At 53.5% G+C, this 14,103-nt stretch overlaps 5 protein-coding genes and 1 non-coding gene across 6 annotated transcripts; 2 read left to right on the top strand and 4 right to left on the bottom strand.

Annotated features, from left to right (window-relative positions):
* Nucleotides 1-621: 621 nt before the first annotated feature.
* On the bottom strand, nucleotides 622-3,003 carry ASPACDRAFT_62622 (S53 family peptidase; the record flags this gene model as incomplete). The annotated part of the gene is made up of 7 exons (XM_020203803.1): nucleotides 622-694; nucleotides 765-907; nucleotides 1,028-1,662; nucleotides 1,716-1,806; nucleotides 1,852-1,969; nucleotides 2,020-2,478; nucleotides 2,528-3,003. 7 exons carry the CDS (start codon nucleotides 3,001-3,003, stop codon nucleotides 622-624), a joined length of 1,995 nt encoding a protein of 664 aa, XP_020053976.1.
* A 1,898-nt stretch (nucleotides 3,004-4,901) lies between these two features.
* Nucleotides 4,902-6,294, top strand: ASPACDRAFT_32475 (cellulase family protein; the record flags this gene model as incomplete). Its single annotated transcript, XM_020199879.1, has 4 exons — nucleotides 4,902-5,309; nucleotides 5,358-5,535; nucleotides 5,579-6,154; nucleotides 6,206-6,294. 4 exons carry the CDS (start codon nucleotides 4,902-4,904, stop codon nucleotides 6,292-6,294), a joined length of 1,251 nt encoding a protein of 416 aa, XP_020053975.1.
* A 499-nt stretch (nucleotides 6,295-6,793) lies between these two features.
* On the bottom strand, nucleotides 6,794-7,880 carry ASPACDRAFT_1858376 (class I SAM-dependent methyltransferase; the record flags this gene model as incomplete). The annotated part of the gene is made up of 2 exons (XM_020197604.1): nucleotides 7,568-7,880; nucleotides 6,794-7,489 (listed from the first exon to the last, which is right to left on the bottom strand). Exons 1-2 carry the CDS (start codon nucleotides 7,709-7,711, stop codon nucleotides 6,794-6,796), a joined length of 840 nt encoding a protein of 279 aa, XP_020053974.1. The 5' UTR covers nucleotides 7,712-7,880.
* A 1,104-nt stretch (nucleotides 7,881-8,984) lies between these two features.
* Nucleotides 8,985-9,074, bottom strand: ASPACDRAFT_t243. The gene has a single exon. It is a non-coding gene; the product is annotated as a tRNA-Asp (tRNA).
* Nucleotides 9,075-10,280: 1,206 nt separating this feature from the next.
* On the top strand, nucleotides 10,281-10,893 carry ASPACDRAFT_80423 (uncharacterized protein). The gene is made up of 2 exons (XM_020205652.1): nucleotides 10,281-10,603; nucleotides 10,682-10,893. The coding sequence occupies exons 1-2, from the start codon at nucleotides 10,352-10,354 to the stop codon at nucleotides 10,697-10,699; spliced, it is 270 nt and encodes an 89-aa protein (XP_020053973.1). The 5' UTR covers nucleotides 10,281-10,351; the 3' UTR covers nucleotides 10,700-10,893.
* Nucleotides 10,894-11,755: 862 nt separating this feature from the next.
* ASPACDRAFT_123521 (tyrosinase family protein) lies at nucleotides 11,756-13,394 on the bottom strand. Its single transcript, XM_020196648.1, has 3 exons — nucleotides 12,916-13,394; nucleotides 12,518-12,839; nucleotides 11,756-12,434 (listed from the first exon to the last, which is right to left on the bottom strand). Exons 1-3 carry the CDS (start codon nucleotides 13,329-13,331, stop codon nucleotides 12,156-12,158), a joined length of 1,017 nt encoding a protein of 338 aa, XP_020053972.1. The 5' UTR covers nucleotides 13,332-13,394; the 3' UTR covers nucleotides 11,756-12,155.
* Between the last annotated feature and the right edge of the window lie 709 nt (nucleotides 13,395-14,103).

Below are 14,103 nucleotides of genomic sequence, written 5' to 3'. Positions count from 1 at the left end.
CGTTCGGGTATCTCATCTGTCTTCTTGGGTCAGATCCTATAGTCCAGCAGTTTTCTTGGTTCCTTGGAAAACCGTTGAGAATAGGGGGTACAGCTATATCAAAATTTGCAGGCTGGTTTCGCGTCGCGGTTGTATTGCATTCAGACCTTCGAGTCGAATCCTAGGCCTCGCCCCGGGGCTTCTCGTTCGAAAGCACAAACTTTTCATCGCTACGTTTGTGTTGCTCACAGGTGCCTGGACCCATACCACACTGACTAAAGCTAGACACTAGCGGATCTTCAATCCTACACATGCCACGTGGGCGACATGAGTGCGCGGTGGCACTTGCTTGCTAGTCATGTCAAGAGACTCAAGAGTCAAGACCCTTTTTGCTCGTGCTTTAAGTTCAATAGCTTATGTACATTGACTTTGGGGTTTCTCTGGGTGGAAGGATCGATAGAAGTGCCACTCGCCCCGATCAGACCATGGGACGGAGCTGAGACATTTGTTTTCTGCCTAGTGAAGGTTTCTAGAATACGAGAAAGGCGAGGGGGGGGGGATAGCAATTAGTGGTTTGTAAACTCGTGTGCTCGATTGAGCTTTGTTTGTTCAGTCATGAAGTTGTGGCTGCGACTTCGATCTCTACGGGAGAGACAAGAACAGCTTCTTCAGCTTGGGGTAGTTGGGTGTGCCCAACCCAGTAGTGGGGTCCCATCTGTGGCGGTTACAGTATTAGTAAACTCTCGTGATCTGCGTCCGATAGAGTGCCTGTGGACTGGACTTACCCGGGGATAGCGCTAAAGCCGTAGGTACCGCATCCGGCGTTGGTGCCGTTGGTGATATCATTCAGGGCTTCCGGGTGCTCATAGAGAACGGGGTTGATGAAGCCCACGGGACCCTTTCCGACCGCGAGACGCTCCTCGTTGATCTAGGAGAGAAAAATAACAACGGATTAGCTCTGTTCGGGGCTGGAACATCGGTGGCCATTCCTCCCCATTCCCTTCCCCCCCGACTGGCCTTGCGGGTCTCGCATGGGTCTAGAACTCACCAGCGTCAGCACGGAGGCGAAAAGTGGCGACGCCAAGCTCGCTCCGTAGAAATGGTACAGCTCCTCGCCCATGTAGGCGCGGAAGTTGGCGCCGTTGGCCGCGACGTCGGGGTACGCGCGCCCGATGCGGTTGTACAGGCCCTTGGTCGTGTTGAGGTCGACCTCCAGCTCCGAGTAGTACGGGTAGGTCAGGTTGGCGCGCTTGAAGTACGTCGCGACCGCCTTCTTCTGGTACTCGGGCTGCGGGAAGTAGTTGGAGAAGCCGCCCGAGGAGCTGAAGTTGCTGGCCGTGCCGCCCAGGTTCGCGTGCATCACGCTCTCCGCGTCCTCGTAGGTCTGGTCCGCGTAGAGCATCGTGCCGCCCACCGAGGTCACGTACGGGCAGTTGGACGGGTACTGTGGGTTGAAGATCTTCGCCTCCGGGCCCAGGCACCCGTTCGCGTTGCCGCCGTCCCCGGCGAAGGAGGCCACCCCGTAGTCGCCGGAGGCGAAGAGGATCGAGTGCCCTTGCAGGCCGAGTTTCAGGAACTCGTTGCATTGGCGCTTGGTGTATGCGACCGGGAGGTCTTTCTCGGCTTGGCCGTAGGATGCCGAGATGACGTTCGTGGGCTTGTAGACGCCGCACTGCAGCTTGCCTAGGGTACCGTTAATGCTTGTTTTCTGCGGTGATATGGCATCGGGAATGTACCTTTGTATCCGCCAGCGTTGGGGTCAGGATAGACGGGGTCAATGTCAGGGTCATTGCCTTTCTCCCCGTATGCACTATAGGTGCAGTAGGACTGGAACGGTTAGCCAGAATCACGAGAGGGTCGGATCGGACATACGCCATCTAAAGCATCCAAGAACGTGTTGAACAGGTTGGTAGTCGCGACTTCACGCGGCTCGTAGTACTGGTCGTCGACTTGATACAGGGTGACCTGCTGTGGGTAGATCAAGGCGTAGCTATAGATTGTCTTAGTTCCGTGCGTCCTGAATCATTTCATTTTACTTACGCCATGTCAATGTCAATGTTGGATTCACCGGTGTTCAAGGAGCTGTCAGTCGGCACAGAGTAGTTGGCTCCGTCGATGAGCGCTGGGATAGGATACGTGCCCTGAGGAACCCAAGGAGCATAGGCTTTGTAGAAGAGATCGAGGTCGGCCTTGGCAAAGTAGTCGCCCTGCTCATACAGCCCCAGAGTGTTGCCCTTTGTCGCTTTCGTCGCATCGGGGATCTGGTACAAGGCCTTGATGCACGTGGGGGTCATGTTGGATCCGCAGCCTTGCAGCTCAGTCGGCAGCAGCTTGGCTTTGCTGGAGATGATTTCATCGCCAGTGACAGCCTTCACGTTAGAAGCATGACCGAGCTGCGACGCGCGCTTGACCTTCTTGCTTTTCTTGACCACTGGAGTGAGCTTGACACCGGGCGTGATGTAATCGATGTGGTGCTGGATGTGTTCGGGGACATGGTAACTAGAGACAGATTAGCTAACGGTATGCCTCTCACAAGCGCCATACACACCTGTCACATCCGACTCTGATACTCGCACTGCTGGCGCTCTCGTGCTCATGGAATTTAGTCTTCAAGAGGTTCTCGGCTTCGTGTGCGTAAGCATCAAAGGCAAGCCAGCCCTTGTTGTCGGAGTGCACAACTCGAGAAAGATCAATGCCAGCAGAGGCAAGCCATTCTCTCACTGCCTCGACGGCTTCTTCGGAGGGACTGAATATGTCATGAACCTGATCCGCTGTCCAGTACTGCCCATAACGAGCAGAATCCGGATGGGAGACTTCCATGAGGTAATCGTACCCCTTCTCCAGATTGCTCTGGGCCAGCCCAATGCGCATAGGCAGGACAGCATGGCTGTCGACGCGGGCCCTCTTCACCCAGTCCGAAGAGTGTCGGTCGCGCTTTTCATGTAGGACATGCTTGACTGTTGCGGGAAGAGCATTGGCCAGAGCCGCAAGGGCCAGAGCCACCGTAAGCTGGCGAACAAGCATCGTGAAGTCTGGTCAGCGCGCTCTGGGAACGAGCTGGCCGAAATCGAGCCGTTCAACGCGACTTTAAATAACATGGCAAAAGCCCCTCACGAGCAGTGGACCCCTTGCAGGCATGGTAAGTAGGTACCATGCGAGATTTGATTGCGACATGAAAGCCCACACCGCCGACAGACGAAGCTCGATGGGCTTCTTGATTGGTTGGTGATGGTGTCGGATAGGCTCTTGATGCCTTGATGAACAAACGCAGAAGCGGTGGCATCCAAGCATCCTTGCGTGATCCTGGGCAAACGTCTATTGGGGTCATGCCGCTTATCTGGCCGTTGCAGAGGACGATTGGACTGTTGACATTTCTAGCCTCGGTTAGCGGGCTCGTTATCTGCAGCTAAGCTTCCGGGGCCGGTGTCATTCGCTGCTGCGACCGGAGTATGATCGGAGAACCGACTGCCACAAGGCGGGAACACGATAAGAGACTGCATTATTGGGCAAGCCGTAAATTAGCTGCATGGCTGGTATGATTGCAGACCAAGTCTATTGTTGCGAGTGCGGGATGAGCTGCACAGAAGAAAGCGGATGCTTCGTGGATCGAAGGATCGAACCATCAGAGGTAGAGATGCATTGTTGTGATGTTGTGATGTTGTGAGATTCGATAAGCTGCGAAACAATAAGACACGGTCGCTTATTAGCCAGATCGGCGAGGTTCACTTTCTTTTGATCTTGGAATCAGTCGGTCTGCTTAGTGACTTTGAATACTTATGAAATTGAGGTGGTAACTCTACCAGAAGTTCTGCACAGAGAATAGCTTCTTCTTGCTCTGCCTTCATGTCAATAACTGACCTTCCACTAAATCGTCAATTCAAGATGCACAAGCGATACACCATGTCATAACAGATGATGTGAACAGTGAGAGGGTGAAGTGACGGGGTGTTGAAAAAGTATCAAAGCAGAGGTGTTGTTTGCATTGTGGACAAATCAGACACATCGAACAAACAGGTCACACTGCCCGGTTGCACCTCCCCTGACTCTTCATCTCTCATCTCTCACCTCTCGTTCTCATCTCTCCTAACACAACATGCTTTTACTTTAACTCTCCTCTGGCTGAAGCATGAACCACTTCTAAGCTTGGCGACTGGACTATCAAGAGGGCGATCCTGCTCATAATAACCAAGTTTCTTATGATCCTATTTGTTCCACGGCCAATTCAATCCAAAGGGCTTACCATCGGCCCCAGCATGCGAGCACGGTGACCACGGACAGTGGGGATGCCCAGGAGAAGCTCTGATCGCAAAGCGGGGTAAGCATCGGCTAATTGCACGATTCAACCCATTGGTGCGTTTTCTTCATGCGGGGACGGGGAGTTGCTGCAGGGTTACATCAGCTAATCAACAAGCATAGGAAGAAGGACTTGCAGAGATGCTGAAGAACACCATGACATCATCCGCCAAAATTATCCGATATGGTTCCTGGACATCCTTGGCTATCGTCTGAGTTGATGTAAACCTAGGCTGTTCACTTCAGAACCCCTTGGGAGCACGTGCATGGAAAGCAGCTGTGTGGGCTGTTCTTGGTCTCAGAGCACGAATGTCGCGCATTTCGGTGTTTTACAATGCGGGGATCAATGGGTAGATGATGCGCCAGGCAGTCTATTTCCCCGCTTGACGACAGGCACAATCAGGTTGTCCACGAATAGCACTCGACGACCCCCGGGCAATATGGAGATATCAGCAAGACCGGAGAATGGGTGAAAATGGGTCAATCACGCGACCTTGATTGACATGGGTGTACGCGGGCCAACCGTATGAGCGTTTGGGGCGAGAAAGCTCATCATAAAAGGCGATAGTCCTCCGCGATACCCCTGGACTCCACCTGCTTCTATCCTCCATCAGCCAAGCACCGTCAGAATGTACCTCCGAAGAGTACTCGGTCTGCTCTTTGCTGCAGGACCCCTGGTCGCCAATGCAATCTCATCTGAGCCTCTCTCTACTTCTGGGCGATGGATCGTTGATTCGGACGGCAACAATGTTACCTACGCCGGGGTGAACTGGCCTGGTGCAGCTGAGGCCATGCTGCCCGAAGGGCTGCAGTACCAGTCTATTGCATACATCGTCAGCAAGATCAAGAGTCTGGGCATGAACGTCATCCGCCTAACCTTCGCCATTGAGATGATCGACGACATCTATGAGAACGGCGCAGATGTTCCGATCAAGACATCTCTGATCAATGCCCTGGGAGAGACCAATGGAACAGCTGTGTACAACGATATCATCAGCAATAATCCTCAGTTTAATGACGAAACTACTAGGTTGCAGGTGAGCAACGGCCAGACCCACTGCAGCACTGGATACTAATAACCGAAGGTCTACGATGCCGTGGCCAATGAATGCTACAAGCAAGGTATTTATGTGCACCTCGACAACCACATCTCCAAGGCCATGTGGTGCTGCAGCACTACCGATGGCAACGCTTGGTTCGGGGACACCTACTTCAACGTTGCGAATTGGCATCGTGCATGGACCTACATGGCAACCCACGTAGGTCCCTTCGAAGATTGATTTACAACCTCATCCTCGCTGACAAGAAGCACAGGTCAAATCACTTCCAGCGGTCAAGAGCATAGGCATGCGGAACGAGCTCCGCACTCCGGCCGACAACGCAACCTTGACCAGCACCTCCTACAATTGGGAGGACTGGTACACCAACATGGTGGAGAACGCGAAGCAGGTGCACAGCGCCAATCCGGATCTTCTCATCTTCTTCTCGGGTCTTAACTTTGATGTGACCCTGTCGCCGATCCCCACCGCATCCGATCTGGGGGATGGCACCGTCTTCCTGAAGACGGACTTCGATTTCGCGGACAAGATCGTCCTCGAGCTGCACAACTACGACTCTTCGACTTCGAGCTGCAGCAGTCTGTCGTCGAGTTTGCTGAGCGACGGCTTCAATGCGCTGGAGACGGACGACTCGAGTATCAAGAATGTCTTGCCCGTCGTCCTGACCGAGTTCGGCTACGCGCAGGACGATACCACGTACACCGGTGTGTATGCTTCGTGTCTCGCGGAGTGGATCCCCAGTGTGCACGCAGGGTGGATGGTCTGGGTTCTGGCGGGTAGCTACTATATCCGAGAAGGAACTCAGGATTATGACGAGACATGGGGTGAGTTGTTCCGCGTTGTAATGCTGACTCGCTCAAGCTAATGTTTCTTAGGACTCCTTGATCACACCTGGTCGGATTGGCGGTCATCTGAGGCGATAGAGAATGGCATCGCTCCAATGGTCAACGCCAGTCTGGGTTAGACATGGTGAGGATTTCTTCAGCATTGAGGTCTATTGGAGATGCCAGAGTGTATCGAGAATGGCGGTGTTTTGAAAACTATCCGGGGGTCTCGGCCACAACACATTCATAGTGATCAACAATTGAATTGCTTCCAACATCTTCAACCTGCATGCACTCTTCTGCGGATTACGAATACCTCAAAAGCGAGCCTGGTCAGCTCTCTTCATGCCCGAGATAAAATTCGTCAAGTCTGTTGATGGTAGACAAGCCACCAAGGTGATTAGCCACACATGAAGATGTGATAAGCAAACCCAAGTCAGAAAGCAGCGACCATCCCCAATACATCCAGGCACCATAATACCACCCTCCAAAGCCGATAAGTCTCATCAAAATCGTATCTCATAAACCATACCAATATTCAGTACCCCTCTATCCAACTCCACCACACCAACATATCATCAAACCCAACCCAGCCCAGCACACGGCATCTCAAATCCACCTCCAAAGAAAAGTCAACCGCTACGCCACCCGAGTGATCACAAACTCAATCCCCACCCTCACCCCCTCCATCCACGCGACATCCTCCTCCTCCATCCCCCACTCCTCCAATTCAACCTCCCTAACGACTACCTCCCACCTTGTCCCCGTCTCCGCCTGCACCGCCTCCCACATCTTCACGAAAGACTCCCGATTCTGATAAAACGTCACCCCCCACGGCCGGACATACTCGACCGGCCTCCGCCGCCCCTGCTGAAACCCGACGACCGTGGTGCCGGGCCTCGAGAGCGCGACGATCCGCCGACAGGCCGCCCGCTGCCCCGCCTGGCTGAACAGATGCAGGAACTGCGCCGCGATCACCAGATCGACTTTCCCTTGCACGGGGGCCAGCGCCGCGTCCGACATGCTGTGGAAGTCCCCCTCGATGAACCGCGCCTGCATGCGATCCTCATCGCGGAACAGCTCGTACCCCAGCTGCCAGAGGCGGGGCTCGCGGTCGAGGGCGACCATGCGCGTGGTCGGGACGCCGTGGGTGGCGAGGAGGCGGAGGTCTTGGCCCAGTCCTGTGCCGAGGTCGAGGATTATGGATGATTCGTCCGGTAAGCGGCGCGCGCGGGCGACGAGGGTGGCGAATTCGGGGAAGCCGGCTAGTCCTGGCAGGAGGAAGATCCACATCCCTATGCAGGGGTAGTTGCCTAGGGGCCAGGCGCGGTTGCGCTTTGATGGTCAGTTTTGGTTTGCGGGTTTGCGGGGGTGGAAGGTGAGATACAGAAGGAGTAAGGGGAAGCTGCGTACGATGTTGTGGAGGTGGGAGGGGAGTTCCTCGTCGGGGATCTCGCTCCAGCTGTTATAGACGAATCGTGTCGAGGGCTTGAGTCGGGCGCCGTAGTCGGGACGGTACCAGACGGAGGGGTCGGCTGCGGACAGGGTTGGAGCCATGATGGTAGCAGAGGTGTGATGGTGGTGTTGATGGTGGTGCAGTATGGGAAGGGTGGGAGTTGAGGGGGAGGAGGAAGTGATTGAAGCTGGCGAAGGCTGACCCCCTTAGCTGCTGTACGAGATAGCTCTATAAACCACTACTGCGAGAAGAGCCATTTTCAAGTGAATGTAAGCCGGCGCTTTCTCGGGCCCATTCACTGGCAGTCATGAGAACAAAGAAAGCGAGCCACTTCTCGTATCCGGCGGGCTAGCCCGAGCTGACGGCGTGTAAGCCGGCGACAGTTCCGCGAGGGCTCATTCGCAAGCGTGATGAGAGGGGGCAGGATTACACGGTTCCTGGACGCTCAGCCCGTCTACTAGGTGCAGCCGGTCTCTCACTAACTGGTGGGGTTGGTGTGCTCTTTCGGCTATCCTCTGATCTGACCTCGCGAGTGCGGGGCAACAAACAGTCGATGAGAGCAAACCGAACATTATTCAAAGCCGTCTGTTCTTCCGACTGTGCCTCGCAATCGTTCGTAGGCAACATGTCGTCCAAAACTACACGACTTGACCAACCCAAGAACTCTAAGTGGGACCTAATCCTAATCAGCTAAAGCACAAGCGCCACGCGTCATCAGAGCCCGTCCCAAGAATACAAGAACAGCCGCTGAATGCCAGAGCGAAGGGTACACGAGCACAATATCGCCTTAATACATGGGCTGGATAGCTGGAACCTCTTGGGGAAGATTTCAGATGTGAAGCCAGGCATTTGGATTGGTCTTGGTGGCCATGATGTGGGGGCTACCACGGGAATAACGCAGGAAGGTCACGCATCGTTCGTCGTCCCAGAGGCTGCATCTCAGGAACCGTGCAACTCTCGATGTAGCCACTTTCTGTTAGCGCTTTACCGTGAAGCTTCCATCCTATGAGATTATTCATCGGATTAAAATCACCTCTGTGTGTCTGTTGCTTCTCTGAAAGACTGCTGTCATGGGGAAGAGATGTTTGGCCGATGAAGGCAACTGTCTCATGTCCGAAAACAAGCAAAGGAGAGGGAGTCGGGGGGTGAAGTGAGCGTGGTGAATAGAGGAGACCAGGGTATGAATGTGACACAGCAGCATCCGAGCGGCAACGCTCCGAAGGTCATTTTGGGACTGGGGGACGTACATCCGTGTGATCTGTATGGTGTTTGCGCCCAACTGCATTGAAGTTAGATATTTTTACTGTAAGGACAGCTTGGCAAAAAGTATACCTCCTTTTACAGAAGGGAGGAAGGCAAAAGCAAAAAAGAAATCTCCCCGACTGGGAGTCGAACCCAGGTCTCCCGCGCTTGTTCCCGGAAGGGATTGACAAGCGGAAATCATGACCGTTAGACCATCGAGGAATGGAGATATCAAAAGTGGTTGAATTTAGCATTGACAGGACTTTCTCTCGACAGTCATCAGGAACAATAAACAATACTGTTTCAAAATGCCTCAGGCGGATCGTCTGCTTGTACCCCGTAAGAATGTTTCGGTGGGGGTGGGAGTGTGGACTTCAGAATAGAGTCTTGGTATTAGAACAACTAGTTCGACATTGTTGGGAATAGGATATGCGCAACCACGAATAGCCGAAGTTTCGAGTCAATATTGCATGCTTGCTCTTGCAGAGACAGTGACCTATAGGAGCAGTTAAAGGGCATGAGACGAAGACGATACTACCACCCCAGCCAGCGAACTTGCATTTCAAGAGATTAACTTAGAATTACTACAGGGTCAACAAGTGTTTGAATGCATTATTCTGTTCGGAGGACCAAGCTTAGACAGACATTCTCCATACTTGGACATAATCATCCAAGCCATGTTTCTCTATACCGTAACTCACTGAGTGAGATTCTAGGCAGGTGGTAATTTAGCTAACCCGGGAGTGTAGTTCCAGCCAGGGGGGAAATGGGTGGACCAAAAGAGCGGCGGAATATGATATGGTTCCACAAATGGGTTCGTTCAACCCCGAATAAGCTTAACACGGCGGGATTCTGCATGATGCAAGGGTACAACTCCATTTATTGATCAGGGCTGCTCGTCCCCAGTCCTCCATCGAACCATCCTTCAAAGCCAAGAGAACCTCCTATGCAAAGCACGGTTCGAGGCCTCGCAAGACCTGCGAACCCCTGGCCTACAGTTCGGCCACATGTGACCTATCAGCCGCGCAGTCATTTTATTGGGATCCAAAACGGCATGTAAGTTGACGAGCGGCAGGAATCTATCGGTTTATTGCAGTGGGAGGTAATATCGCGACCAAAATTGCCTTTCAATTGAAGTCTGATTTCCGGCTCGTCATTTCGATCAACAGGCACCACCCATCTCGACTGCGACAATCGAGCCCTCCTGCATGGACCCTGACCTGCAAAGTAACGCAGCAACACACATCAATCGAATCGATCACATCAGCCCCTGAATCTCCCAAACGGGTGAATGGTAAATGGTTCTCGCTTGACATGAATTCGAATCGGGAACATGTAGAGGCATGAAAGAAAAGCTATATAAACCCCCCGACCACCGGGCCATTCCCTCTCCATCATCCCAACAGTATCTCTCACACTCTCAAGCCTCCTTCCACTACCAACTCCAAAAAAAAAACCACTTTCAAGCTCACGCTTATCCTCTCTCCACCACCTTCAAGATGCAGCCTACCGTTTTCCTCATGGGCCTTTTCGCCGCCCTCGCCGTCGCCGCGCCCACTGCCCCCGGCTCCAGCACCGACGTTACCTCCAACGTCAACTCGAACAACCCCCAGGACAACAGCCAGAACGTCGACCAGACCCAGGTCCTGCCCATCAGCGCCGTCAAGGATGTCGACGTTGCCAAGAACATTGACGTCAACGCCCTCAACGATGTCTTGAACGACGCCGCTATCCTGAACAACAACGAGATCGTAAGTGCAATCGCCTATCGCTCAGCGCGCCCCTGCGGCATTAGACTCTTCGACCCGCGGACTAATCATCTGTGACAGCCTATCGACGTTTTGTAAGCGGTCTCGGCTTGCAACAGCGATCACTGAGTCCTGTCGAAGGTCCACCTTCTCGAAATCTTTTTCTGGGGGGAGGGGCATTGGCGGCAGAGGAGTGGAGGCAAATTAGTCTTGACTCGTGTTGTACTTAGACTCTTTCTCTTCTGAGGTTGATAATAATTTAATTGGAACGTGTTTATACACCTGAAACCGGCGGTCATCCTTGAGAGCGGACTCGTAGTGAGTAAAGATACCTTGAGTAGTGAACTGAGGTGGAACTTCGAGGCTCGCATTCTTGTTCAAAAGCTGAGCAGCAGGCTTCAATCGCGTAGCCGCGGTGCCTTAATCTCAGAATAGTATCACCCATAGGCAAGGTAGAGATGTGTCTTATTCTTGGTGCATGTGTTGATATCAGGCGATTTAATCACGCTCAACCAGAACAGCCAGGAATCGGGCCGCAATTCACTCAGGTTCTGGTGACTCGGTCAGCATCGCAATGTGAAATGTACCTGAGAGTATTAGTGTAGGCGTAATTGAAGCTGGTAGTACTGAGTCAGAAGCGACACCTTCATGATCGCAAGCTGAAGTGTGCAAGCAAAATGGATGAGTGAGATATATATATATGTATACTATAATGTATATATCGGTATACATAACTACCGTTGTAGCGACCAGAGCCGTGATCGAGAAATGCCCGGACACGGCACAAAATAAACTTCATCTGCAAGTAAATCAAGACCGTCAATACGTCCTTTATTAAAAGCTTCAGTCAAAACGCCGAACATGACAGCAAGCTACCTCGCACATCTCCATTTGATGCTGCCGCCCGCGCCGTGCAATGGGGTGTGGCTGTGCGCCGATCATGCTAGCGATCTCCTGATAGATTGCGTCATGTATTCGTTGCAGCAGCATCTCGGGATTAGCACGGCGTTCGAGACACGAGACAGAGGCTTATCGTGTAATGCAGGATCATTTTTTGGCCTTTTTGTAGGATCCGATCCCTGGAACGGGCTGAGGAAGGTATCCAGTGTTTACGCCACGGGTGGTCAGATCTTGCGGTTCGGGGCGGATGGGAAGGTAGTGCAGAGAGTCAGGGGTGTGGGAATTGGTGAACCGTGCTGGCGGTTGGAAATATGATCGGTTTCCTTTATTTTAGGCTAAGGACATACTCATGGGGTTGACGGCTGGTATATGATAGGTCTTGTGGTTACTCCCAGGTCGATGTTTGCACTTTTTTAGGCATACGGGCTATGATTGGGGACATGGATATGCATAGCGATATGGCTGCCCTGCGTATTATCAGAATATATTCTTGAACGAAAAATGTACCTTGTGCACACACAATGATTACAAAACCCTCATCTATAACTCTATCAGAAGATTAGAAGATAAACACCATCCACAACACGCCTCGACTAAAGCCACCCCACACCGAGTACCCGCAACTCCTCTAGCTTGGAAGCTAAAATACTGCCCCCTAATCATACCCATAGCACAGGTATCCGCCCTGGGTATTCATGACCGCGCCGATCGTGACATTAGGCTTAATCTCAAACGATGAAAGCGCGTAATGCAGCGTCGCGTTCTGCCACCCGCCAGCCGGCTCGACGTTGGCCGTGTGGTTCAGCGTCGGCCCACTGATGTCGTACATGCGGTTGACGGGGTCCGCCTTCTGCCACGCCCACCACACCTTATCGATGTAGGCGTGGTGCATGAAGAAGACCGGGTCGCCCGGGGAGGACTTGATGTCGGCCATCTAGAACGTCTATTAGCAAAGACCCTTACTCCCTGGCGAGGAACGCGTAGCAATGGGGCGGGCTAGAGAGGTTGAGAACCTACCACACCACCGATATTCGTATGCACCCCCTTATGCGGGATGTTGGAGATGCAGTCCCACCACGGCGAGTAGGTGGTGTACGCGTTACACGCGTTCAGCGCGGTGCTGTTGGCGTTGGCGATGGCGGCCTCATTGTCCCACGCGCGTCGCAGGCAGTAGTCCGTGTCCTCATCGCCGGGCCCGATGTGCAGGGTCATGTTGGCGAAGCGGCCGTCGGTCACGCAGGAGCCCGATCCAGTGCCGTTGCCTCCGAAGGCGTCGGCGCCCCACATTGTGGATTGGAACATGTTGCCGCTGTCGGCGTCAAGTTGTTCATTCCAGTAGCTTTTTGGGGAGGTCATGTTAGCGTTGTGCTTTACCAGGGGACGTTGAGGGCGTTGGGGGTATGGGGGCGGCGTACGGAATCGACCCGGTGTAGCCGCACTCATCGCGGAGGAGGGTCTCGTAGATGTGCATGTAGTAGCGGTGCCAGGGGAGGAACTGGCCCACGTGGTGGATGATGTCCGCGTACGCGGTGTTGGTCATCCCGCGGTGCAGCGCCTGCAGGTCGCTGAATCGGCTGGTGGTCGCGCTGAGGCCGGACTGCGCCGGCTTGTCCATCAGGCACTGGAGGGCGTCGAGGAAGTGGCTTTGCTCCTGGGTGGTCAGGTGCCGCCATTCCTTGCGGATTGTCATCTTCTCCTTGGTGCAGCCGTCGGTGAAGTAGGAGGGGATGTAGTCCGTCGTGGAGTCGCGCTTCTGCGCCGACGCGGGGACGGCGGCGGCGGTGGCACTGGCTGCCAGAGCCAGTGCGGTGGTAAGAAGTGAATACCTCATATTTGAAGTAGGCTAGAAAAGACAGAATCAACGAGTGACAATTAACGATTGAATGTGAAGAAGAGAAAGGCTAAGAAAGAAAACGAGGGGAGAGTGGTCTGCGGGGAGAAGAATGCCAGAGGTTCTGGCTCCTAGCTGGTCTTTATACAGTCCTCCCTCGAGGTCCTTCGTATCCCACGGATTCACATGCTTTCGTGTCTGTGACAGGAACACTTTGACGGCGCCCTGTGGGGAGTGAATCTTGATTCTGATTCTCAAGGTACAATGCCTATATTCGGCATCGTTTGTGGGTGAGTGATGAGTCCACTGATCAAAGTCCCGCGTGGACCGGGCCCGCAGTCATCGGTACCATCGGTAGGCGGAGCTCAATCGACTCGTCACCTCCGAGTCTATACTAAAGTGATCCTATGGAATGCGAACGAGGTCCGTTCCTCACTGTAGCTAGATATGTATAGCAACTCTAGTGACAGCACTTGTGCCGGAGTATTCCCGATTGGCCGACCGATCTGCTGGAAGATCTCTGCACACCTGTATGAGTCTCAACCACCACATACATTCAAGATGATCGCTTTGACTAGTCTCGAAACACATACTCACATCAGATTCTTCTATACGAAGACCTCAATCTATTGACAGTTGGACTTTGTCCGAGTTGGTCAAAGTCTCCGCATGGGACGCGGCGGACAGGTCTTGGCGCTAGGGCTGGTAGCGAAAGACGCGCGTCCCGAGCCGACAGGCCAGAACGCCGGCGAAGAGACTCGACCCTGACAGC

The sequence above is a fragment of the Aspergillus aculeatus genome (assembly GCF_001890905.1).
Source record: "Aspergillus aculeatus ATCC 16872 unplaced genomic scaffold ASPACscaffold_13, whole genome shotgun sequence".
NCBI lineage: Eukaryota > Fungi > Ascomycota > Eurotiomycetes > Eurotiales > Aspergillaceae > Aspergillus > Aspergillus aculeatus.
Note: the sequence above shows the minus strand (reverse complement) of the source record. Positions and strands in the feature narration are given on the sequence as shown.